General features: G+C 46.9%; 2 protein-coding genes across 12 annotated transcripts in view; one reads left to right on the top strand and one right to left on the bottom strand.

The window, feature by feature from the left end:
• SCAPER (S-phase cyclin A associated protein in the ER) overlaps positions 1-14,335 on the top strand; it is a 571,361-nt gene extending 557,026 nt beyond the window's left edge. For all 11 annotated transcript variants that reach the window (XM_050799824.1, XM_050799823.1, XM_050799825.1 and 8 more), the window contains 3 exons: positions 8,371-8,562; positions 11,290-11,341; positions 13,795-14,335. In XM_050799824.1, coding sequence (XP_050655781.1) covers positions 8,371-8,562; positions 11,290-11,341; positions 13,795-13,898 — 348 coding nt within the window. In that variant the 3' untranslated portion in view covers positions 13,899-14,335. The remainder of the gene's footprint in view (positions 1-8,370; positions 8,563-11,289; positions 11,342-13,794) is intronic.
• Positions 14,336-20,022: 5,687 nt separating this feature from the next.
• On the bottom strand, positions 20,023-25,731 carry ISL2 (ISL LIM homeobox 2). Its single transcript, XM_050799895.1, has 6 exons — positions 25,563-25,731; positions 24,504-24,693; positions 23,967-24,229; positions 21,932-22,215; positions 21,192-21,359; positions 20,023-20,772 (listed from the first exon to the last, which is right to left on the bottom strand). Exons 1-6 carry the CDS (start codon positions 25,618-25,620, stop codon positions 20,656-20,658), a joined length of 1,080 nt encoding a protein of 359 aa, XP_050655852.1. The 5' UTR covers positions 25,621-25,731; the 3' UTR covers positions 20,023-20,655.
• Between the last annotated feature and the right edge of the window lie 830 nt (positions 25,732-26,561).

The raw sequence follows: 26,561 nt of genomic DNA, 5'->3' as shown, positions 1-26,561 counted from the left end.
ACAATATTATGACGTCTCCTTTCATCTTAAACCAATTATGCTGAATACATTATGTATTTTTGATGCCTTAAGAAATGAGTTCCTACTACGATGTTAAGGCACGTTATTATCATTATGTATGTGGAAGCAGATTTTTAAAGTGCAGCATACTAAGTAAGGATAATTGGTTATAACAAGATATTTTACTACAATACAGTAATGCTCTCTCAAGACCAACTGAAAAGGGTAGAGATACTTACTTTTACACCAAATGGTTCTAGGCAACTTTTTGAATTCTCATGTCTGCTTAAAATAATTTTAATTCTCACACCTTCACTTACTAATGTCAGCTGGTGCTTCTTCCTCTTGTCAATTTACTTAAACCAGCAGTGTCCTTTCTAAATGCTGATTTCATTCTAATCTAGGCCAGAAAGCCCACTTCTGTTAGACTTGCTTCTGAAATGTGACTTGGTAGATTGCGTTGGAGTTTGGAAGATTTTCTTGTAAGTAACTGGCGTGGATTTTGTGGAAATACTGGGCACTCTGTGAAGGCAAGAATGCCTCTGATTTGTTCAGTATTCCATTCCCAGTGCCTCACACCATGCTTGGCTAGAGTAGATGCTCAGCAAATATTTGATGAATGGACTAATCTCTCTGCTCAGAGGCCTGCTTGCTCCCTTTCGGGTTCTTGACTGAATTCCATGTGGTCACAGTTGGAGGAAAAGGTCCCTCTGGGTGAGGGAATCAGGCTGTTTTACATTTATACAACGTGATAGACTCTCCTTGGGCCTTCCTAGCCACTCCTTGGAATTTTATGGAGTGAATGTGACAATTATCATTTTACAAATGTGAAATCTGCAAACTCTTTCCAGGAGAATTTGCATTTTTAATCCAGATTCGTGACCACTCACTATCCCACCTCCACTTTCCTTTCTTTTTTAAAAGTTAAATTTTGGGTAACACTCTACATACAATACCAAGTAGTAATATTACAAATATATTTGACATGATAGCATTTGTTTCAAAAATATAAGACAAGTTTTGCAAGGCACTCAAAACTTGTCAAGGCTGCTCCAGAGGCATCCAAATAAATGGCCATCCTAAGACAGTGCTAATTTGAAGTCACATGTTCCAACAGTTCACTCCTGAGAATCTAGCCCCATCACAACCCTTCCTCTCTTTCAAGTTCTTACATCTGATAATATGAGACAAACCCTTGGCACAGCCAGCACATAACCAAGAACTGGTTATTTGATACCAAGCCAAGAAGAGTATAGGTTTTTTGGAAAAAGTCTTTTGTGTTAATCTGTGTCAGCTGGTTTGTCTATTTGAATGGCAGTATGTCATCCTCATCTTCATCCGGACTGGCAGAGCCATGCAAGAAGCTGGCTGGCAGCCAGTCATGGAAGTGGGTTCAGGCCTAGTGACAGAGAGCCCTTCTGCCCAGGAAGGAGTGGCCTCATGAGTCCAGCGGCCATAGATGGGCCTTTGAGGTGAGGAAGAATCCGGCATTCAGAATAATAAGATTGCTAAGCCCAGCTCCGCCAATGACTAGCTGAAGGACCCGGGACAAGCTCTCTTGAACTTTCTGAGCGTTAGTTTCCCCATTGTAAGAATATAGTCATCCATGTCTGCCCATTTCAGAGTTTAGAGACTTGGATAATGTAGGTAGAGGGGCTTTATAGCCTACTAAGTACTGTCTCTGCCAGTAAGAGGTTTTCTGCTGTGTTAACTGAGGTTTTGGCAAAGCATTGTCCTGGAAGACCTTGAATTCCTTCATACCAAGTGAAACACCAGTGTTGCCCACACCTGAAAAAGTGGGAGGAGCTTTTCCAGAACTCTTCTTTTTTTTTTTTTTTTTTTTTTTTTGAGATGGAGTCTCGCTCTGCCACCCGGGCTGGAGTGCAGTGGCCGGATCTCAGCTCACTGCAAGCTCCGCCTCCCAGGTTTATGCCACTCTCCTGCCTCAGCCTCCCGAGTAGCTGGGACTACAGGCGCCCGCCACCTCGCCCGGCTAGTTTTTTGTATTTTTTAGTAGAGACGGGGTTTCACTGTATTAGCCAGGATGGTCTCGATCTCCTGACCTCGTGATCCGCCCGTCTCGGCCTCCCAAAGCGCTGGGATTACAGGCTTGAGCCACCGCGCCTGGCCTCCAGAACTCTTCTTTTAACCAGACCAGGGATCCCTGAGTTGGTGCCCAGGATCCTGAGGATTCTAATCCTAATTTTCTTTTAGGGTGAGAGACAGCTTATCACAAAATATATTCTTCAGGGACTTGATGTGCAGACCTAAGGTAATGTAGACACCACTGAAGCCTTCAATCCAAAAAATGCCATCTGTATTTCATGAGATGAGATGTGGTATGATTCTCCCCCAAGGCAAGGCACCAATTAGTCTGTTAACTAGGGGCCCCTTGTCACTTTATTTCATTCATTCCAGTAACTTTGAGGCCCTCCTTCTGTGCCTCGCCCCCAGCAGAGCAATGGAGGATTCAATACCAAAAACATAGTTCCTGCCCTTCTGGAACTTGGGATTCAGCTACATATACTTAGTTATGTGATAGCCGCTGCCATGTCTTTGGGTTGAAAAAGAAAGGCTGCCTTTGGCTGTGCTGCCTGGGAAGACTTACTGGGCTTAAGGATTTCCTTAAGTGCTTCAAGGGAAGCTCATCCTTGCCCTCAATCAGGAGTCCACAACACCAGCCTATTAGCTTTGGCTCTTCCTGCTCTGTTTTCAGGTTGACAAGTCTAACACAACAGCCTCAAAACAGACATGCACAGTAAGTTAAGTCACTGTTTCTTTGTACCACTTACCTGTATTTCTTGGATCATGCTTTTTTTGGATTTTCTTTTCAGAGCTGTCAGAATACATTTCCTACTCTGACACTGCAAGATCCTGGCTGGCAGCCCCAGCACTGTTTGCACAGCTCTCTCCCATGCAGGCAAGGCCAGGGAGAGACCTCAGCAATGGCTTCCCAGGTGGCATGAAACTTGCTGATGAGTCCCAGCCAGAGAGTAGGGCCTGCCTCTGCCAGACCCTGTGTTCTGAAGAGTAGTCCTATGGAGAGATGGGGCTGGGGCGATGGGGGAGGGGGACAAGACGATGGAAAGCATTTAGGAAGCCTCACACAGGGAGGGGGATTCTGATCCTGAAAGTGTGTGGAAGTCAGGTCTAGCAGGAGAAGACTCAGAGCAGCAGAACTGGTCAGCTAACCAAACACTCATAACTAACATTGTTCTGTACTTTACGGTCACAGACACTGTCTCATTGGATCCTCATCTAAATCCTGAAGGCTGCCATCTACCCTCATTTTGTAAAGACTCTAAGGCTCAAATTAGTTAAGTGACTATAGCAGATCAGGGGGCAGAGCCAGACCTAGAGCCCGGGGCTGCCTAACACCAGCACTCTTGAGCTGTAGCTTCATGGCTTTTGGCCACTGAGAGACAATTGGCCCAGGAAAAGCCACTCAACTGACTCTGCAATGCACCTGCTTAGAAATGGTAGCTTTTTTTTTTTTTTTTTTTTTTTTTTGAGACGGAGTCTTGCTCTGTCACCCAGGCTAGAGTGCAGTGGCCGGATCTCAGATCACTGCAAGCTCTGCCTCCCGGGTTTACGCCATTCTCCTGCCTCAGCCTCCCGAGTAGCTGGGACTATAGGCGCCCGCCACCTCGCCTGGCTAGTTTTTTTTGTTTTTTGTTTTTGTATTTTTTAGTAGAGACGGGGTTTTACCGTGTTAGCCAGGATGGTCTCGATCTCCTGACCTCATGATCCGCCCGTCTTTTCCTCCCAAAGTGCTGGGATTACAGGCTTGAGCCACCGCGCCCGGCCCCAGAAATGGTAGCCTTGCTAATGGAACGTAATTCCGGCTGAAGTTGATGAGAAATGATGAGGATTGTGCTATGGAATGAACTACTTTCCCAAAATTCATATGTTAAAACCCTAACCTGCAATGTAGTTGTATTTCGAGATAGGGCCTTTAGAAGGTAATTAAATGCAGTGCCCTAATCCAGTATGACTGATGGCCTTATAAAAGGAAAGAAGAGATCTCGCTCTCTAAATGCACTCACCAAGGAGAGACCATGTGAGCACATAGCAAGAAGGCAGCTGCAAACCAGGAAGGCCCTCACCAACCCCACCATGCTGGTTCCCTGATCTCAGACTTGCAGCCTCCAGAACTGTGGAAAATAAGTTTCTGTTGTTTAAGTGGCCCAGTCTGTGGTATATTGTTATGGCAGTCCAAGCCAACTAAGATAGTTTTGTGTTAAATCTATGAGCTTCTTCCCTCCACCGAAAATTCACCTACGGTTTCCAGGTGCCCACTAGCCCCTGCTTTGAAGACCGAAAGAGGAGCTGTGCACCCACTGTCTTCTCTCCAGAGAACGATCAGGAATAGCTCCAAGGAAGCCTTGAAGTACTCTCTCGTGTTTTCTGTTTAGTCAAAGAGTTGCCATATGATTTCTCCCAAATTCAAAATGTAGGAATATAATTTTCAGTGAGAAAGATTATATTTATTTACTGATTTATTTTTATATGTCTCCCATGTGTTTTTAAAATAGGGGGTACAAGTGTACTGTTACACAGACATATTGCATAGTGATGAAGTCTGGGCTTTCAGTGTAACAGTCACCTGAATAGTATATATTGTACCCATCAGGTAATTTCTCATTCCTCACTCCCCTACCACTTTCCCACCTTTCCCTCCCATTTCTGTTCTTTCACTCTATATGTTCACGTGTACACAGTATTTAGCTCCCACTTACAGGCAAAAACATGTGGTATTTGACTTTCTGAGTATTTCGCTTAAGATAATGGCCTCCAGATCCATCCATGTTGCTGCAAAAGACATGATTTCTTTTTTGTTGTTGTTGTTTTATGGCTGAGTAGTATTTTATGGTGTATTTATATATGCACATACATACTTCACTTTCTTTACCCAGTCATCTGTTGGACATTTAGGTTGGTCCATCACTTTGCTATTGTGAATAGTGCTGTCATAAACATACAAGTGTTTGAGTGTCTTTTCTATATGATGATTTATTTTCCTTTGGGTAGATATCCAGGTGGTAGTTCTATTTTCGGTTGAGAAACCTCCTACTGTTTTCCATAGAAGTTGTACTAATTTACATTCCCACCAACAGCATACAAGCATTCTCTTTTCTCTGTATCCCCACCAACATCTGTTATTCTTTGACTTTTTAATAATAGCCATTGTGATTGGTGTAAGATGGTATCTCATTGTGGTTTTATTTTGCATTCATCTGATGATTAGTGATGTTAAGCATTTTTTCATATGCTTGTTGGCCATTTGTATGTCAGAAATAATATATTTAAAGATCCAACATTCTGGGTCATATTCTCATTCTTAATTGGGTACTTGGTGACACCAGTGTATACACTTTGTGAAAACTGAGCTATTCACCTAAGCGAGGTAGGTGAGTGGCCATAGGGGTGTGTGTGTGTGTGTGTGTGTCATCAATAAAAAGGTTACTTCTTTTTAAATTCACCACCTTAAAATCCAGAGCAATGGAGCAATTTGCCCAGGGTCACAAAACCAGTTGGTAAATAAATACAAGAACCCAGATCTCCTAGCTCTTTAGTTAGCACCTGTTTAAGAATCACATCCAAGAACAAGGTTCAATTTCAATGTCTTTTGATCTGAATATTGTTGGAAATTCCGTTGATTTCCTCAGAGCCCTACTCTGCATCTGAAGGTGGACATCATATTTGAAAGACTGCTTCTCATTATTATTGAAGCCATGCATGCTCCTTACTTGCTCTCTCTAGCTGATGGGTGTGGCCATCAAAGAAATCTACAGGTAGTCCATTCTCTGCCGTTGGTGCAGTGCTCTGGAAAGAGTCTCTGTAGAAAGCCCCTTTATGTTTGTGTTGGCCTTGTGTACTCTGAAAGGTGAGGTAGGTGGCTGGTCAGGCTCATGGTGGTGCCTGCCTTAGGACTTATGGGCAGCCCTTTGTCTGGACAAAGGTGACAAACCGACAATTATTGACTTAGTAACAGCTCCATCAGTAAGGCAAATGAAGAGAACACCATAGTGTAAATCTGAGATGTCTCTTAATTAGGCATATTTTGTTCATTGAGCAAGACTCTCATATCCCATGATGATTCTACTGACTTTGGAAAGCTCAAGCAGTCCAAGTGACATTTTAACCACCTAAGGCCTAAGAGTGAATGGTGGAATGAAATAAAACTGAGCCCTGCCCTCATTTCCCCATCTATCAAAAAGCCCCTCAGACAACCCTCTCAAGACAACCCTACTCAAAACCCTGATCATCAAGGTCAGGCTGTTTGCATTCCCAGCCCTGCCCCCTGCCGCAAAGGGTAGTGCTTAGTCCAATTCAGCTGACAGTTCATCTGTGCTCATGACATCAGACTGCCACCCTCTGTGCCACAAGCCCACCTGAATTAGCCTACTGAGTGTTAGTGCTGAGGGCTGGCCCCTTCCCGAACCTCCTGATCCTGTCTCCACAATGTCTAAAATGTGGTTGGAAAAACAGCATAGACTAGATGTCCCATTCTGGCTCATAACCAAGCCATGGGATGGTAGGGTTGGGTAAAATTCCTTAGAACTCCAAGGTAACCAAACTGCCTACATCCATTTGCATCTTCTGCAGTCCAGGGATTTAAAAGTAATGGCTTCTGGCAAGTCATCTCACTGCACTGCCGGTCATCTCTGTAAACAGCAGCTGATAACTAGCTCTGTTCCTTGAGGGAACCAACAGGTCCCTAAGGGGCTCTGCCTCACCCCAGTGAGGTTCAGGAGCCCAAATGGAGTAAGTTCCATTTAAGCTCTTCATGCTCTGTGCTGATATGCCAGGAACCAGGAGTTGTCTTTAACATTGTGCCTGTGCCAGCCAGACTGGCTAGTATAATATCTTTTCAATTAGCAAATCTTCCAATAATAGCGTTTTAACAATGAAGTTGTAAAGAAAAAACTTGTTCTTAATTTTTGTCCAAGGAGGGGAAAAAAAGAAGACTTCTAATAATCATATCATCATAAATTCTAATGTGACCATTTGGCTGTGTTACAAAATTTGTAGCTAATAGTTAAAATAAAGATTTAAGTAAATGCTTTTATCAATAAAGTAAATGACAGGGCATATTCTTCTCAGCCAGAGTCAGAAATGGCAGCACATAGCCATGTGCTGAATTGTCACACAGTGCAAGTCTTTAAAATTCCTTCTGGATTTGGAGGTATTAACAAGTCCCTATCAACAGTCTCTAAAGGCTTTTGATGTCATTTTAGCTATTGAACGAAAATATGTGAACTATTACTTTGTTGATTTTGTTCTTAAACTAAACTGCATTATCATCTGAGAGTGTGTTCTTAAAGTATTGTTAAAAGTACTTTGAAAACTTGTAAATCCCTGTAATTTATGTTTCTCCTGCCTCTGCTGTTTCATTCTGTCCTTCTGGTTTTAATTTGAATGTAGCCCTGTCTGGGTGTGTACCTGTAAAATTGTTTTTCCAAGTACAATTTACAGTTCTGACCTTAGGTTTACAGTGTTCCTAATCTTCTAGGAGCTTCCTCCTATACCACGAAGTGGGCTTTGGGTCACCCAGCTCTTTCATATTAGAACTCTCTAATCAAGGTTACTTGAAACAGAGCTAATTTTGACCTTTCTTAGTTTATCATGGAGGCCTAGGGAGTAAACTAAGAGGGCTTCCCTGCAAGCCCATTCGTTGCATTGCCCTATTTCTATAAATGTACACAGTTGTAAACTTAGACTGCTTCAAGACAACAGTCTCATTTATCTAAACAGTTCTCCTTTTAGACTCAGTGGCACTGATGAAAACAAAGATAAGAAGTATAGATTGGACAAAGGGTCTTTTGGAGCCTGTAACTTTTTCTGAAACTGTTCCCATTTTCCTTAGAATTAGCTTTTCTTTCTTGGACCTACCTGCATACAGAATAGATCTATCTGCATTGAGTGTATTCAGTGAGCTAAGTTAAGGGAAGACTGCAGTGGGCAGGGCCTTACTTTCTTGTGAGTGAGCTCTTTGCAGGTTTTAAGGAATATGACTACTCTGCTTTAAGGGGGCATGGGGAGCACTTTGTTAAAGCTGTGTGCATTCTGAATCCATTTCATAGGCGTCCTTAACTCCGTGGCAACTACACCTTTCATCATGGATTATAATAACTTTTAAATGAGTGCAAAACTTTCAGGATCTTTTCCTTAAGTTGGGAAATGAGATTTTTTTTTTTTCTGCTGTTTTCAAGTATCACTTAAATTAAGCTCTGGTATGGAGTTAGGAGTCTTTTTCTTTACACTCCTTCAGCATGTTTTCCGTGATTCTAGTCGACACTGTTGCAGGCGGGTGACGGACAGACCGGGGCGTTTTGGCAGCTGACCTGGGCTGCTCCTCCATTTCAGGTGATAGTGCAGTCCGGCCGCCACCCCACAGTGCTGCAGAAGCTCTGCCAATTGCCCTTCCAGTATTTCAGTGACCCACGGCTGATCAAAATACTGTTCCCTTCACTTATCGCTGCTTGTTACAACAATCATCAGAACAAGATCATTCTGGAGCAAGAGATGAGCTGTGTTTTACTGGCCACTTTCATTCAGGTACCTTCTACGTTATACCTAATTGTCTAGCTTTATGTGTAAACTAATGCAACAGAAACATAAAAGTAAGCCAGCTGTTTATTTTTGCTTTCCATACTACCTTTTAAAATCTTTACATATTTATGTGCTCTAAAATTAATTTTTAAAATATCAGCATAGTTTCTGAAATATTAGTGGAACCGCAATTGGGTGTTATACAATTTCTACTTGGAGGAATTCAAGGAAAGGATATTTTTCCAGTTAATGAACTGGTAACCCGTACTCAGGAAATGTTTTTAAAAGACTGCCAGATTTCCTTAAGGCTTTAACTATTGTGTTTATCTTGCTTTTATTCTAACTATAGGAAATAGATAATAATTGCTGAAGAAAGATGAATTAAAACTAGTCATACATTTTTAAATAAATATGATTTTCATATATACATAATGTGTAAAATAAAAACCTGTTATATTGATTTTTTTTTATGTAAAACAACTTTCAAGTACAGCCTTATATTTTTCTGATCCAGTTAAATCCTGTAGGGCTAGAATCAGAATTAGTGCCATAGCAAAGTACTATTTCCACATCTAAATTAACTCAGTCAACTGAAAAACCAAGTTGACTGTGCTTTAACATTTGCTACTAACTCATCCTGTGAAATTTTTTGTCATTGTAGAGCATTATGTACTGAAAATCTCCCATTTCTTTCAAATGTTCCACCATAAGATGTGTTTTTGCTCCATGACACACATGTGATGAGTAGATAGTACTTTCTGGTCTTCAGAATAATGAAACAGAAAGCAGAGTTCTGTATTAGTATTCTTCCATATTCTGGTGAATATACATCTATCACTGTCAGAAGGATATGATAGTGCCCAGCTGGCTGCGAACTCGAGGATAGCCAAGGAGTTCCTGGAGCCTTCATCTTAGACAGCATTTTGAAGTTTACATTTTCCAAACTATCCTGTATTAGATAATTAATAAACACAACTAGATCAATTACGTTAGAAAAGTTTTGTTTTCGGCTTAATTGTTCTGTTTGAATCTACATTTTATTTTCTGGAAAAAAGTTAAATTAGATATTCAGATCTACAAATATGGATTTCAAAAACTGTCTTATAGTTAATATCTTAAGAAATTTTATAGTATATAACATCATATCAACACTTAGGATTCTTCATATATTTTTAGAGCCTTAGGAGTAAATTAAATAGAAAATACATTATGGGCCGGGTGTGGTGGTTCACATCTGTAATCCCAGCACTTTGGGAGGCCGGGATGGGCAGATCACTTGAAGTCAGAAGTTTGAGACAAGCCTGACCAATATAGTAAAACCCATCTCTACTAAAAATACAAAAACTAACTGACCGTGGTGGCAGGCACCTGTAATCCCAGCTACTCGGGAGGCTGAGGCAGGAGAGTTGCTTGAACCTGGGAGGTAGAGGTTGCAGTGAGCCAGTATCGCACCACTGAACTTCAACCTGGGTGACAGAGCGAGACTCCATCAAAAAAAAAAAGAAAAGAAAAGAAAATACAAATACATTATGGATAATTTTAAGAATGTACTCTTTCTAAATTCAGATTATTCATTCTTTTATTCAACAGGTAATGTTTGAGTATGTAAAGTGTGCTGGGCACTGACTGCTCTAGGCACTGCAAAATACAGCAACAAATAAAACAGATAAAAATTCCTGCCTCCACAGATCTTTGATTAAAGTGGGGGACAGTCAAGCAAAAGACAAAAAAAATTAGTAAAACAAATAGTATGTCAGATGCTATGCTAAGTGCTGTGGCAATAAGTGCTGTGGAGAAAAGTAAGGCCGGAAAAGGAGCTAGGGACTTCGGGGAGATGATGTGCAGCTTTTTATGGTGTGGGCAGAGAGCCCTCAACAAAGACAGTGATGTTTGAGCGAAACCAGTTTCCTCTGTATCAGCTTAGTTCCTTATGTTTTCAACTGCATAGACAATGACTTATAATGATACAAATGATATCAGGATCTAAAGAGTATATATATATTTCTTGTGTTGATCTGATATTGATCAAAGTACTAAGTCTACCTTTATTACAAAAAAAAACTATGTATTTAACACACAAATTTTGTAAATGCTAAAAAAATTTCTTATATAGTTTATTTCAGATAGCATATTAGACTTGTGGAGTTAAATCAAGTTTCTTTCTATAAATAATTGTGCTAAAGAGAATGGATATAGATAGGATTTTTGTTTATAAAGTGGTTCCTCAAGGCCTCTATGTGTTACATTATAACTAAGTTACTAGAAAATGATATTAAAATGGGAGCGGATTGTCTTAGGTTTCTGAAGATTTACACATTATATTTACATTTCTCATTTTCCATCTACATGCAAAATTACCAGACTTTAAGATTTATCTGCAGAATACATAGGGCTCTTATATTTGTACTTTTTAAAAAATGATCAAAATCTGTTGATATTTTAAGATAGCAAATTTGGCTTAAATTCTAGTTTATTAGATAAAAAGTTATAATTTCCAAAGTAGGCAGCAAGCTGTCTCCTAGTGATAATTTAGCAAGATGTAAGTCATTACTGTTTGGTTTAAATTTATGAGAACTTGGACGACATAACATCAGTTTCTTCAGCATTTATATTTGGGCCCCAAAATATTCATACAAAAGTGGTTGCATGAATCAGAAGTATATTTAAAACCACCCTCAGTGAAATTCTCTGTTCATAGCATTGATAGAAAAACACTTTTCTCTCCTCATACAGGATTTGGCACAGACTCCAGGTCAAGCAGAAAACCAGCCTTACCAACCCAAAGGTATGTCTCTATTGAAATCAAATTTCATGTGTGTGTTAGTCAAATGGACATCTTTCTTATCCTTTCCTCTGGAACTTTTACATTGTATGTACAATTTTATACATAACCTAACATTTGAGATTCAGATACCAAGTATATTTCAGTAAGTAAAAAAATCAATTTTGTCATGAAGCATGAATGCTTCCAAATATGTATAGAAATCTATGGGAGTAAAAGAAAAGCACAAATATCTTTGTATAATAATCATCTCATGCAAGATATATTAAATGGTGAATAATCACTAAAGAGCTGCTTTGTAATACAGGAGCCAGATCATTAATATTGGCCCACATTACTTGCATAAATGCTGAAATCACATAGGTCTGGTTCCTTTTCCATGTTCAGAATAAAGTTATCAGTAATAGTAGCCCACAATTTCCCCCTAAGTTCGAGTACTTGAACTTTTGTTTTGAAAATAATTGTTTTACATGGAGAAAAAGTCATCAAATTGGCAAAGTCCAGGGCAAAAGATTTACAAGTTTTTTTTTTTTCCTATAGCATTCCTGCTGGGGTGTTTGCTGTGATCAGTCAGAGATTTAGAATTGTTACCGCATTTTTACTTTTTTAAATATTCTGCTACCCAGACTGTAATTGAGAAGTACAAGTTGCTCTTTGGCGGTTATGACAGCATCTCTGATGAATGAGACCCTAATCCAGATCTTCTTCAATTCTTCCATTAATTTGATAGTCTTTAAAGTGGCCATTTAGAGGTACACTCCCAGCAGGACCCTTTAGGGTACCCACCAAGAAACCCTTACTTGGTGGGGGTTGGGGGTGTTACCTTGGACTCTTTCACACACAGAAAAAAAGTCCTGTACAGTGGACAGGTGTTGAAAAGTGCAAAGAAAATATAACTAAAGCTGTTACAATATCATGAAGAAAAAAAAAAGACATTTTATTGACTCAGGCACCCAGAAAAGTTAAACAGAAGGCTATGCGACTTTTCAGAAATTCAAGTCAACATCCTTGTCGGTACCATTTGTCTGAGCAAGAATTAGTCTGCAAGTTCAGTTCTGCCCTGACCCAGTCACAGCCCTTTTTGTTTTGTTTTGTTCTGTTTGGTTTAACTACTGGCGGATACTTGGGAGAAATCAGCAAAATGTGTTACTATTCTTACAATTTTATTTTGAATAAATTAAAATGCTTGGAAAAATCTATTTATTTTCAGTTGTACAGCAGTTTTGTTTTGTTTTGTTTGCCACTAAGAAGTATAAGCATTTTTTTCTTACTCTTTCTCCTGATCATAAAGATGAGTCACAATTTGTTACATGGTCTGGAAGACACAGTCCCAGAAGCCGCCTCTGTCTGCTTGGTGGACTGAGGCCTGTGGAAGTGAACCTTCTTTCTTTTCCAAGGGACCATCTTCCCTGCTATTCATGCTTTCCCCAGTTACAGTAGGCTTAACTCACAGAACAGCAAACAGGGAATTGGTCTCTCCTTTGCTCAGAAAGGGTCATCACTATGTTAATGACAACTCATAATATGTTGCTTTTTTTTTTTTTTAAATGATGATGCCTCACTAAGTTGCCAGTTTGCAACTTGGATTATTTGTTCCCCTTTTGCCTAGATTAAGTCCCCATAAAATGTCTCAAGATATTTTGAGTTCATTGTCCAGGTAAACCTTTAAGTATAAAAGCAGCTCTTGGTAACACCACATTCTTATTGCCCAGGAAGAATTTTGGTTTTCAAATACCCACTGCCTGTCTAGCTGCAATTGTTTACTTTACCTATGCCACTGGCCAGTAAAGCTCCTGTCATTCATTCCTACTGCTTTGTTAGATAGGCAGTGCCAGATTTGAATAATTTTAAAGATATACTTAAACTACATTCATGTTTTAAATTAAATAGACTTTCAGAAAACGTCATCATTTACATAAAGTTTTCCCCTTTCATGGCTAACTTAAGGATAGAATATAGGACTGTCATTTTAGTTTGTTCACCTTTTTTTTTTTTTTTTTGAGACAGGGTCTATGTTGCCTATCCTGGAGTACAGTCACTACTCACAGGTGCGATCATAGCAAACTATAGCCTCTAACTCCTGGGCTTAAGCAGTCCCCCTACTGCAGCCTTCCAAATAGCTGGCACTACAGCCATGCACCACTGTGCTTGCCTGGTTGCTAATTTTTTTCTCATTGTGGAGTCCAAAAACATCTTTTTTTGTAATTTATGTAAGAGTTAATGTCTGAATATGTTAAAGCACAAACTGGATTGTGGTTAAAATATGTCATATATTTTATACTACAGATAGATTGATACACATAGATCAATCACCTTATTTACCTAAAATGTGTCATGGTTTATTTGAAGTGGATATCTCCATTTTATACTCAGATATCAAAATAAGTTTAATTTATGAATCTTCAAAGAATTTAACCCTCTTTTATTTCACTTTTTTCTCTTTTTTTCCCCCTCAGGGAAATGCCTTGGTTCCCAAGACTATCTTGAGCTGGCTAACAGATTTCCTCAGCAGGCCTGGGAAGAAGCTCGACAGTTTTTCTTGAAAAAAGAGAAAAAATAAATGTTTTGGTTGATTCTGTATTTGAGTACCCTTGTTAATATTTTAAATTGTTCAAACAAACATTCTAATTGTTCCTTAAAAACTCATTTTCACATGTTTATACTCTCACCACACTGTAGATATGGCATGTACTTTACACTATTTATAATGACTGTAGATACTTGAATGTTCTACTTGCTAATTTTGCAAGTTGAGTGTATTTCATTTATGCAAAATATCTTGGAGTTTGATAACTTTCATCTTATGATAATGTATACTTTGCATTTGTAATATTGATGAAAGTAGACATAAAATTAGCAAGTCTGTTGTGTTCTTGTAATAAAATAACTTATTCTGTTTTCATTGTTGACTTTTCATGTTAAGGAAATATGAATCTGAAAGAAAAATGTTAACTCCACCCCTTGAAGTATCTTAAATAAAGACTTAATTAAAGTTTACCTGCTCTAAATTTAACTTTTACAGGTCTACGGTAAAGATATTTGCAACACTTTTACATTCTGACTACATAATATGTTTGGGGACTATTTGAAATCAACTTAGGGCATTGTATTCATTGGTCTGCCTGAGAACCTCTCTCCTAGCAGATAATTCTGAGAACCTCTCTTGGCATTGCCAAGCTGAAATTATTCTCCTAAGTAAAAATTAGTGATAAAAAAGATGTGTCCTAGTGAATCACCCTAGAGTATTTTCTCTCATGGTTGTGAAATGAAGCAACGCTGAAGTAAAAGTCACACAAAAGATCGAAATGGTTCTGAATGAGTTTCACACAACTCCTGTTCACTGCTCAGTGTCTGCCTGGAGATGTTGACCTTTTCATGTCTTGTTCTCATCGTTTCTCCACCTTAAGCTCACGGTCAGTGCTAAGCCGTTCACTGAGTGACATCAGTAGTAATTTCTGTCAGATAATGATCAAACATTACCAAGAAAAAAGATCCGGTTGGGAAAAAAAGATGTGAAAATGTATTCGACTCGGAGACTACGGAGCGGGGAGGGACTGGAAAATACAGAAGTTTTATGTTTTTCAAAATCAAACTTACCCACCTAGTGTTCTGGACCCTTCTTATTTGAAGCCTCACAGAGCTGCCGGGTTACATATTTGCTATATTTTACTTCTTTGAAAACAGAAAATTAAAAGGTCTGGTTTAAAAAAACAAAAAACAAAAAAAAAAGCGAGCTCCTCCTTATGCGATCGGCGCCCCAGCCGCCGCGGGACCCTGGCGTCTCCGGGGCTCAGCCCAGCCAATACCCCACCCTGCGGGTCTCCAGCGCAGCGCTCCGGCTCGAGGGCGGGGACCGGCAGCTCCAAGCCAGAGGGACGGGCTCTAGGGCCACCCCTCCCGCCTCGCGTGGCGACTCCGCCGCCGGGCACCGGGGAGCGGGACCCAGGACTCCAGCCGCCGGCCGCGGGTGCTCAGCAACTCCCGGAGCCGCAGGGCCGGGCTGAGCTCCGCGCCTGCGAGGCCGAGGGGTGGCCCCTGGCGCCCCCAATGCTCCTCCCGGGCGGGGGCTGCCGCGGGCCCAGTGAGCGACCCCGGGGAAGGAGGCAGGTGTCGGCCGCAGGCTCCTTCCACACCTGGAACAGGAGTTCCCAAAGCTCGCTGGCCCCGCGCTCTCGAGGCGTGGACGCAGCATCCTTGCAGCTGAAAAGAATCATCAAGTATTTATAAGATTTCCTGCAAGACGCTTCACAATAGAATATACTTATCTGGTCGGAAATTTGCCAGAAGCCATAAATAATTGAGACAGCTGTGACTAACCTCCCAGAAAGCATACCAGAATTCGCAATTAAACATTTAATTGAACGGTCTCATTGCCCCCTCGTCCCGGAGAGGAGGAGGAGTGAGAAGCAAACCCAGGCCCCACCCAGCCGGGAGCCTGCGCGGCTCCAGCCCGGGAGCGCCCCGGTGCCTCCCGGCGCACGCGGTTCCTGGGAGTCTCGAGTTCGCTGCTTTCGGGCGCCCTGGCCCGGCCCGGACAATTTAAGCTCCAGCTCCCTGGGCTTTTCCGGCTTCTAAACTCTCCGGGGCTCGAAGGAGCGCAACGCCCAGGTGAGCGCAGCCGCGTCTCGTTGCAGCTTGCGAGGACGCAGTGCCGCCACAGGTTGCTTTCTCCCGGGGCGAGGGCCGCCCCCGGTTCTTCCGAGGCTGAGGGGCCGCAGCGGAGACCGCTGGGCGGAGGCGAATGGCCTCTGCTGGGCCCAGACTGTGAAGTTGACGGTGCGACTGGGCGTGTTCGGCATGAAAGCGACAACTTCGCCCGGGCTTTACAGCCCAGAATTTGAGTCAGGTAGGAGAGGCTGCCGAGGCCCGGGGGCAGCGACGTTCGAACGCTCAGCGGCGTTGCCCAAGCCAATTCCCCGCAGCGGCAGCGGCAGCGGCAGCGGCTCCCTTCCCCCGGAGCTCTGCGGAACACGCAGCCCCAGACGCGCAACTGGACGTCAGAGCCTCAGCTTTGGGCCCGGCCACTCTCCCGCCCTCCAGACTCCAGCAGTCGCGCGGCTGGCACCTCGAACCCTGAACCTGGCCCCGGGAAGCCTCGGTCCAACCGCGGCCTTCCTGGGTTATTTCTTCCAGGGCTCTTTGCCACGCTCTGGGAAGTCTTGAGTCTCGATAATCTGGGAAGAAATTACTCCTCACAATCCCCTGTTCTTCCACTTCCTCGTCCCTGCTCCCTACCCCCACGCCCGAACCCGGGGGTCTCCAGTTGGCTACTCTCAAACCACGCCTTAAACACGCTCTTTCCCAACGGGGAACCGGCCTTCCTGAGCTCCTGCCGGCCCCGGGCTCACGCCTTGTCCCACTGCCCCGCTGGCTCTGACCTTCTGGACCAGGAGGCACCGAGGCAGATGGCTGGATTCACCTCGCACTCCCGCCTCTCTGGCAGGATTGTTGCTGGGGCCCCGAATGTGCTTTATACATTGAGCCGCTCCCCACCCAACTCCACATCTGGATCCCAAAGGAGTATTTCCTGGTTGTGCCCTTGCTCTCATGACTACTCTCAACCTAGCTCTATTCATCTGCATCTTTCATGCACAGTCTCCATCAACAAGGTGCCAGTCTGTACTTGGCCACTCAATCCTCATAACTGCACTGAATCCCAGTATTTTCAAGAAAGTTTACTTTTACATCCATCAGACCCCGATTTAAAAGCCTCTAATCTTTCCCGCATCAGCTTAATAAACTCTGAATTTCCTGCTTTTATCACCACTCCACTGGGAGCTTCTCTGCAGATACTCATCCATTGTTTCTCTCTCTAGCATGCTGCTATTTGGCTAATTCTCTTGCTCTCTCTGGTGAACACCCATGAGAAAGCACAGTTAACTAAATGTGTGGCCATCTATGTCCTCCCCTAGGCAGAAGAGGTAGAACCTCAAATTTTCTAGAGAACGATCTTAGACAATATCCATTTAAATGCTGTATTTGCAGCTGACAAAATTGAGCTTTGTTATTCCACATTCAAAACATAAAGCCTGATTTCTGTTCCACAATCCATTAAATATTAAAGTTTGTTGGGAATACTGCCACAGGGACTGAATTTCCCAGAATTATGCAGTCTTTCAATATGTATTAAATTTTGTGTAAAAACTTACAGCCATAAACTTTCCATGTCTGGGAATCCCTTTCCTGCCTCAATTGCATAGAGCTATCCAAATTAATAGTTAAGTCTTCTGAGAAAATCATATTCTAAAGTGAATCTAGCTAAATAACTCCCACTTTCCACCTATGGCCTCTTTTATTGAATTGAGTTTTTACTACACAACTGGGTATCTCATGTTAAAAGTTCAGTAAGCATAAAATACAACACTTGTAATTGTTACAGGTAATTTAATTTACGGGGAAATCCCTACTGTATTACAGAAGATGTTTAAAGATGACCTGGAAACCAGTAAAACTGATATTTATTAACGTAACTAACCAAGCGTAGATGTGACACCTCACTAGGGACCATTGTAATAAGGCTTCAGAGTTGAACCCTTTCCCTGGAAACCCAGAGAGAAAACGATGCACCCCTTTAGGTGGGTAGCAACTATGGGAGAGAAAAGCTTGTAATGTTTTATACAGTGATACAGAGAGATGCAGGAATCTTAACACACAATAACCACTTTTATCTAAGTAACTTCCCAGTATTCAAAAAAGACACAATCATATAAATATCAAAAAGAGAAATTCGATTTTTGATTCATGGATGATGAGGAAAGAGATAACTAATGTTAGACGGTTCCATTCATAGCGTTAAAACACTGCAATCTATCAAAAGCAAAAATTCAGAGCTAACCATTAATGAAATTCTTTATTCAATAACCTGTTATTTCCTTTTTAATAAAAAATGAGAAAACCCAAATATTCTGGATAAATCAGAAGTTTTTGAAAGTGAGATTTAGTGGAAGTTTTAGCCCCCTGTCTAATGGCCAGCCAGAAGGTAAAAGAAATCTGTATTTGTTTGGGAAGGAATGGTCTAAGTTAAAGGAAGGAAGCCTCAAAGAACCCAGACCTGATTATTAAAGCCATTTCTGGGCACTTGAGAGGTAAAGCTGGTCCTCATTAACTCTGCGTATCTCTTGCCTTATCTCTAAGTTTGCAGCACCATTTCCTATATCCCAAAGAAGGGGAATGTCCCCTTTAATATTTGTGCTAGCGTCACCTTGACATTCAGGAAGTAAAATATAAATGCAGCTCCATTTTCCCACCTCCTCCCATTTTCTTTCAGTAATTGCCAGCAAGCCTTCTATCATCTGGAAGTGAGGTGGTGGGAGTGTGAAGGAATTCTGCCAAAAGCGCTGCTGAAAAACCCACAGTAGCCTCTGGCCATCCAAGTAGCCACGGTTAACAGAAGGCACCTACTTCTCTAAAGACTACCTGGCCCCCCAGACACGTTTTCCGTGCCAGCCTCTACCTAAGCTAAAATGGCAACCATCCCCTACCCAGTGAGGGCGTTGCCCACTTTAAAAACAACCTTGGACAAAGGATACGCTTGTGGGTCCCTTAACTCGGGGACCAGGAAACGGCAACTCAACGCCAGAGGTTCTTACAACAGCGGTGAAGGCTGGTCTTGGAAAAGAACTGTCCCAGGCTGCCAAAGGGTTAAATATCTGTGAAGAGTAAAACCTGAGCCTCCATGAGTTTTTTTTTTTCTTCTTCTTCTTTCTTTCTTTCTTTTTGGGTTTTTTGCTTTTGTGTGTGCGCGCTTGCCCGGGGGCCTACTGGAGATTCAGTATCTCTCGGTTATTTCCTGCGATCACTAAAGCCGGTTTTCAAGAAAACAAGTAGCAGGGGTTTGAAATGTCACACCAAGTGACCTGGGCACGGCATATCCAGGGGCCATTCCCAGCCCCCCTCCCACCCGGGCCACCCCAGACCCCCTCCACTTCGGTCTGGAAAGAAAATAAACCAAGGACACGCCAGACTGGTTCTGGGTGGACTTATTTTCCCGGCAGCCGCCCTCTTAGCGGGGGCTCGTTGCGGCCCCTCGGTGTATCGCTTGCAGGTGATGCCAAACGCAGATAAGCAGCCGCCGCCCGGCCCCGCCTCTGTCTAGACTGGGGAATTAATAAATGCCGCGGATTGATCACGTCGCGCATCCACTCCGGGAACAGCGCGCAGCAAGGCCCGTCACTGCCGCCCGGTCTGGCCGAGGTCGGCCTTGCTGCTGGGCCGCAGGGCCAGAGGCAGCGCGCGGGGCTTCGAGCCTCACCCAGAGCCGCGGACCGCCGGGGAAGGAAGCGCCGGGAGGGCCGGCAGCGCCGAACGCGAGTGGGGCTAGGAGCTCGGCAGGCGCCATGCCAAGGCCGGTTCCAGGAGCGGGGCACGCCCTTGCCGGCATGACCCTAGGCCGGAGTCCGGCGCTCAGCTGCCACGAGCGCTGCAGGTTTCCCGCCTAAATGAGTCCCGCCTCCTGCCCGCGGGCCTCCGCCGCCAGTTGCCCAGGGGTCGCCAGTGGGGCATGCCTGATTCTGCGAGGTCCTCAGCGCGCATGCGCCCAGCCCACCCCTCGACCGCGCCCAATCCCCACCCGGCCCGCCCCGCCCGCAGCACGCGGAGCCCCGGCAGCCGACGCCAGCCAGACCTGTGGACTTGCCTCCTCCGGCACTCCTGCCGCGCCAACAGCACACGGGAGCGGCGTCACACCGGGTTATTATTTTTTATTAAGATCAAAATACGAGTCCCATTATGAACTGGCTGTTCTCACAATAAATAACAATAACTTACGTTTGTTTGTTCGGCAAAGGCTCACACACTCTGTCCTCCGTGGAATAACTTAAAACATTTTCAAGGCCAGTCTGGTTTCTACTGTTTCCCAGCAATCATGCGCTTTGGGAATTTGAGTGTCTGTTCCTCTGAGTTATCCCCTTCCTCTTCCCCGCTAGAGCCCAGGCGAAGACGCCAGGGAGCGCGGAGCGGGGGCAGGGCGGGGGTCCACGTGGGCGAGCTCGGGGCCGGCCGAGGTGGGGATACAGGTGGGGCGTGGAGGGACAGAGCGGCGGCCACGCGGAGAGGAGAGGGCAGAGCTAACTCTGGTAAATCCCAAATTCTGGTTTTTAAAAAGTAAAGAGTCCTCGGAGCACGGGTCTGCCGTCTGGTGAAAGCAGGTTGCATCCTGGCACCTTGGGCTGTCCAGACCGTTTCTCTCGGTCCTCTCTCATAAATAACAATAGAATAATCACGAAGGCGAGAGAGCTTTCGGAACTGGAATGGCCTGAGCATGGGTGTCTCATGCAGGGAGCATGCGAGGTCCGCGGGCTGGCAGGGAGGGGTCCCCCTCACGTCTCCACGGGACTCGGCACCATACTGTTGGGGGTGTCCGGGAGCTGCGAGGACAGGGAGGTCACGTCGCTGCCGGAGGAGTTGCCTAGGGAGCCGGACTCGGAGAAGGAGACCTGGGGCAGCGGAAACACCGGGAAGAGGCAGGTGAAGAGGCACCCGAGCTGGTGCTCCAGGGCCGCGTGCTCCGAGTCGGGGAATGTCCCTTGGGGACCGGTCGCCGGCTGAGAGCAAGCCCAGCGGAGAAGGAGGCCAGGTCCCCAGGCGCACGCAGGGCGGGATTAGGGCGGGGGGAGCGGGTTGGTTAATTCTGCGACCTCTCTTGTGCGCACTTTAATCCAGGGAGACCTGGTTTAGGGTGCGTAATGGGCCGAGGTGAGGTTTCAGAGCCCGCCACTGTTCCCCCTCCCCCACCGCCTAGGGCTGTCCCCAGCCCCTCAGCCCAAGGCTACCCCCTCCCCTCTCTGCCAGGCTAAGTGGCTAAATCCCCAACCCGCAGAGTACCGAGGTCGGGGCGGATAGGGCAGGGCCTCACCAGCTGCTGGAAGGCGGGTTGGTCCAGGTCGCTCTGGAGGGCAAATTCGCTGAGCGCCTTCCACGGCGGCTGGTACGTCTGCACCTCCACTGCGCTGCCCTGCACAGCGTTCTCATGGCGGATGGGGCTGCCCGCCACCAGGGGCGTCCCGGTCAGTCCCTGAAGGCTCTGTGGGGCAAGCAGAAGGCCTTGGGTGCTCGAGTTAGGTCTGGCCTTTTGTGCCACCTTTGAGACTGGAGCTCCAGGCCCTGAGTGATTTAGGGTCTGCATTACTTTGTGGGGAGGTGCACACTCGACCGCATCGGAAGAGCCCTTTCTCCACTGGGGATCTGCGGGGGCTGCAAACTTGCCACGATAGGTCAGCCTCGGTGCTGGGAGCCAACCACCCGGTGAGGAAAGGCAAGGCCTGCACTCCCACCCTTCTGCAGCTGCGGACAGAGGGACACAACCCACCAGCCCGACTGGCGGGCGCTGCGCACAGCCATGCCGCCCCGGGCTCCGCCAGCGCCCGGGACCCGCAACGCGGGGCTGCACCTGGGGCAAGGAGAAACCCCGATCCCAGACAAAATAGGAAGCCCCAAATCCAAGGGAAGCCTAGCTCTGAAGGTACAGACATACACCATCTGGAGCGCCCAGTTCTCCCTGGATCTCCCAGGGCTCGCCCACAAAAGGGCACACAGATACCGCGTCGGAAGCGCAGGCCCCACCCAACTCGAGCCTTCGGCCCCGCGGCCGCTCACCGTCTTGTCGCTGTGCTGCTGCTGCTGCAGCTGCTTCATGAGAATGGATTTCTTCTTGTCCTTGCAGCGCTTGTTCTGGAACCAGACGCGGATGACCCGCGGGCTCAGGCCGGTCATCTCCACCAGCTGCTCCTTCATGAGAGCGTCGGGCCGCGGGTTGGCGGCGTAGCAGGTCCGCAGAGTGTGCAGCTGCTTCTCGTTCAGCACAGTCCGCACGCGGGTCGTCTTCTCCGTCTGCTTGTGCACGTGCGGGCGCAACGCGGGCTGCCGGCCCGACCCAGCATCTGCCAGGACAGGGTGGGGCCAGAGGTTAGCGAGGGGCCGCCACCCACCCGCCCGGAGCCCAACCTCAGGGCGGCCGAGACCCCGGGGCCCGATTTCGTTTCTGTTTTATTTTGTTTATTTCGTTTAATTGTTCCTCTTCCTCTCCATCTGTTCGCCTTACGAGGAGAGAGCTGTGCATTTTCGTTCTTTCTCTCGCTCCCGGGCCGGACTGCCCCGCAGCGATCTCTCCCGAGCTCAAGCAGGGCGAGGAAGCTCGGCGACAGGCCGCTGCGGGGAGTGAGTGGCCGCTCAGGGATGTGCCTCTTCCAGTCACAGGACCCTCGGAACGAGCGAAGCCCTCCGGAAGAAGTCGGAGTTTCAGAGGAAGAGGAAAGAGGCTCGCCCAGGACTCTGGAGAGGGAAAGGGAACGACGTGGACCGGGGGCGAGGTGCTGCTCAGGGGACTGGGTGGGAGGTGCACATATCCTGGGCGCCTACGAGGGCCCTTCCCTCCTTCAGAGCCCATTTGGACAGGGCACATGTGTAGAAGGGTACATGTGTAGAAGACTCATCCAGGGTTATGGACGGGCCTCCAGGGCCTGCAACAGTTCCTTCCTGCCCGCCCTTGGGCTTCCGCCCCGGTCTCCTTCCTCAAGGCTCCAGGTTCCCCAGCCCAGTGGCCTCGCACCCACCACGCTGGTGAGCAGCCGCTGGCACTCTCCTCGCTTGGCCCCAGGTTCTCTCCATCCCGGGGAAACAGTGACTGATTCCAGAGCCTGCAGCCTGAAGCCCGAAACAAACAAAGGGGAGCCTCTCCGAGATCCCAGATGGGGGTGCACTGAATACCCGCTTCCTCCCATTTCACATCTCCATTCTACATTCCCGACCTACACACCTTGGATCTATACTGCACCATTTAGGTTTATGTTCCCCTCTACGCATTTCTAGATCTGGACAAATATTTATAAATAAGCCCATCCAGCCCAATTTCCTCTTTCTATAGGGAGGAAGTGGAGATCCAGAGAGGGGAGGAGTGGGGCAAGGCCACACAGCACCGAGAGGCCCAGCCTGGTCTGCGGATCTGTGCTGCAGGCCTATGGCTACCTGGGGGAAACTGCCCTGCTTGGGGCGGAGGCACCGCTGTTTCTGTTCAGCCCTACCTGCCCATTATACACTCAGACCCCATCTCTGGGCAGCTACTGATTAGGACCCACAATATTCCAGTGAGAGTCCAATATGCATTGATAACACTCCCCCTTCCCCAGAACAACCTGGCTAAATTGTTCGTCAAACTGGGCCTCAAAACAAGACGGCAAAAACCCCTCTTTGTTGGGTTCTTGGCTCCTGGCTGACCAAGCCCCTGCCCAGCTCCCAGTTGGGAGCTGCGTTACTTACACAAATACCCCTGAGCAAACCTTCCCCTCTGACAATAACACATATTCCTCCAAGAAATTCCTAATCCAAGCCCCAAGGCGGACACCACTTAATATTCCCTGTTGTCATCCACTATTCTGCTCCTAGCACTGTGCCCTGCATGTTCCTGGTCATGGAGAACACGATTCTGCACAATTCCCCGTGCTCACTCATATGCACGCGCAGTTTCTCCCGGGCACACGAGAACACACACAACCTTGTTCCCAGCACACAGTTCCGCACTAATACAGAAAAACACTAACCCGGCAGACCCAACCACACACAACTGACAACTTCTCGTTAGGGACACAAGCACGCAAGCACACCCCGCTCACCCCGGCGCAGGCCCCGCGCTTACCTGGCAGATGCAGGCCGCGGGAGCCGGGGAGCGGGCCGGGGCTGCGCGGGCTGCCTGCAGCGGCGCGCTCGAGCAGGAGGCCGTGGTCTGCGCGGCAGAGCAGCTCGTGCTCCCGCAGCGAGAACTCGTCCCCAGGCAGCAGCTGGCGGCTGCACACGGAGCAGCGGAAGCACTCGATGTGATACACGCTGTCCCGCGCCCTCATCACCAGGTCGCTGCTGCTGAAGCCCACCTGGCACTTGGCGCACTTGATGCCGAACAGCCTGCGGGCCCAAGGCGCAGCGGTGTCAGCGCTGGGCCTGCGGCCGCCCTCATCTCCCCGGCTGCTACCGGCCCCGGCGCGCGCCCAGGACAGTTTGTGGCCCACCAGGGGACTGCGGTGACCCGCCTGCGGGCATTCCCGGGCCCGGGGGCGCGCTGCGGCACCTATGCGGGATGAGGATGGCGTTCTCACCGGGCAGGGCCGGGGCGCGCGGGCAGGCCGCCATCCCCAGCCCCGGCGCGCGGTGGCCCAGCCCGCGTTCCCGCCGGCCTTACCTCACATAGTCCCGCTTGCAGTAGGTCTTCCCGTCTCTCACGAAGCACGTGCACGTCTCGTCCAGGTACTGGCTGCACTCGGCGCACTTGAGGCAGGCGGCGTGCCACTCGAGGTCGGGCGACACCCGCAGGATAAACTGGTCGTGGATCTGACTCCCGCAGCCCACGCACATGGCCGTCCCGGGCTTCTCTGCCGGGGAAGGGCGCGGGGCCGCGTCAGGCCTGACTGCCCGGATCCCGGCCGGCCTCGGCCACTCCAGCCCCAACCCAACCCGCTCGCTCTCTCGCTTTCTTTCAAGACTTGCGACCATAAGGAAAAGTGATGAGCTCTCTAAAGGTCCAGAGCATTGGAAACGAAAAACCAGTATCTTCTGGATTGCTTAAGGTTTCTTCTGTCCCCTACCCCCAAATATTTCGCTAGTACATTCATTAATCACAGTCGTTTTGTCGACGTGTCTTGAAACTAAACGCTAACACGAAACTAAGAAGAGAGTAAATACACAGGCACTGCGGTAGCCTGGACATCAACACCTAACGGTGCTGTCCCGGCATTTCCGCTCACACACTCCCACTCACAGCGGCTGCCTCCTATCCCAACACAGACACATCGTCTTTCGGCAGTCCCGGCTCATCCTCCCAGACATTTCTTAGTTTAAATATCCCAGAGCAAGCGAGAGAAAGCTTCCTAGCTTTGAAACACCGAAAGGCAAACAACCAACCACCAAAAAAAAAAAAAAAAAAAAAAAAAAAAAAAAAAAAAAAAAAAAAGGCCCACATCCCTAAATCAAACCTAATTGCCTTTGCGCAAAACAGAAGCAGATTTCGCAGCCCAAAGTCATCCCAGCCGGCTTGAGAAACAGTGTTTACTTATAAAATAAAACAACAGGATTCCCAAAGATAAGCAGTCCTGCAGGAGATATGCATTCGTTTTTCCTCTCTTAAACTATCCTGACAAACAGAAGCCACTTGTAGAATCCACTAAACATTTTTTTGCATTAGAAATTTTGCATATTAAGCACACACACACACCCCACCCCACACACACACAGAAAGACTTACTCTTGGAATGATCACCCATAGCACCCAGAAAAGGATAATGAAAAATAATATCCACCATGCAGAAAAAGAGATGTGCGCAAAGTGTGCGGCCAGGGGCAGAAGAACGAGGGTCGCGCGTTCGGCCTCGGCTCTTTGCTAACTAACTCCTACTGCCCCGCGGAGTTGAGGGAGCGATTCCGCACCGGCCCGCACGCAGCATGACGTCAACACGCACTCGCCCCGGGCCGGAGCTGGGGGCGGGACCTGTGGCGTCACGAAGCTTCCCCAGAACTGCCGGGGAGGCGGGGGAGGTGATGGGGACCGGGGGCTGATGGGGGGGGTGGGTTGGGTGGGAGGCTGGGGGTGAAGGGAGATTGGCTGGGAGGAAGTGGGCCAACCCTGATTGGCCCGGAATGAACAATGGAGTGCAGCCCCCCCACCTCCGAAACCTACAAGGATCCTCTCTCCCGCCCCGGGTCTGGCAATCTGGACTGGACCTTGCGTCACCGCCTAGCTGTCTCCGCGGCCGTTACAACTCTGAGCTTCCTCTTGGACTTTCGGGGCGGTTTTCCCAGGCGCGCTGGAGCTGAGTGATGGATACCTGAGGGTGGAGGTGGCTCTCCTGTAAGAGCTCCTTCTTATATAAATTAAAAAAAAAAAAAAAATTAAACCCACTCTCAAGACGAGAGAGCCGAAGACAAGAGGGTCTAATTGGACGTGACCGTCATCGTCCAGCTGGTCACCTTTCTCTTCTCATGTGCCTTTGTTCTTTGGGTCCAAGCTAGAGAGAGAGGGTAGAGAATGACCACCTGGCTTCTGATAAACTCTATTTAAACTTTCCTGTCCGCACAACCTGTAGAAAACTTCCGATTAGGGCATTAAGTGGGTTGAGCCAGAACCCAGATCCAAATGCGCTCACCCGGGACTGGGACGGGTACTGACTCCATCCTTGCTGCTAGTGCCGCTGCTGCTGCCCCTCCTCTCTCTCCTCCACCACCACCTCCTCCTCCTCCACCTCCT

This window comes from Macaca thibetana, chromosome 7 (genome assembly GCF_024542745.1).
Source record: "Macaca thibetana thibetana isolate TM-01 chromosome 7, ASM2454274v1, whole genome shotgun sequence".
Classification (NCBI taxonomy): Eukaryota; Metazoa; Chordata; class Mammalia; order Primates; family Cercopithecidae; genus Macaca; species Macaca thibetana.
Note: the sequence above shows the minus strand (reverse complement) of the source record. Positions and strands in the feature narration are given on the sequence as shown.

Bases quoted from the DNA above. Each gene is read 5' to 3' on its own strand.
- ISL2 (XM_050799895.1), bottom strand. From the start codon at position 25,620: ATGGTGGATATTATTTTTCATTATCCTTTTCTGGGTGCTATGGGTGAT. The intron at 24,694-25,562 runs GTAAGTCTTTCT...CTTCCCCGGCAG, and splicing joins TATGGGTGATCATTCCAAGA to AGAAGCCCGGGACGGCCATG. The intron at 21,360-21,931 runs GTGAGCGGCCGC...CTTGCCCCACAG, and splicing joins AGCAGCACAGCGACAAGACG to AGCCTTCAGGGACTGACCGG.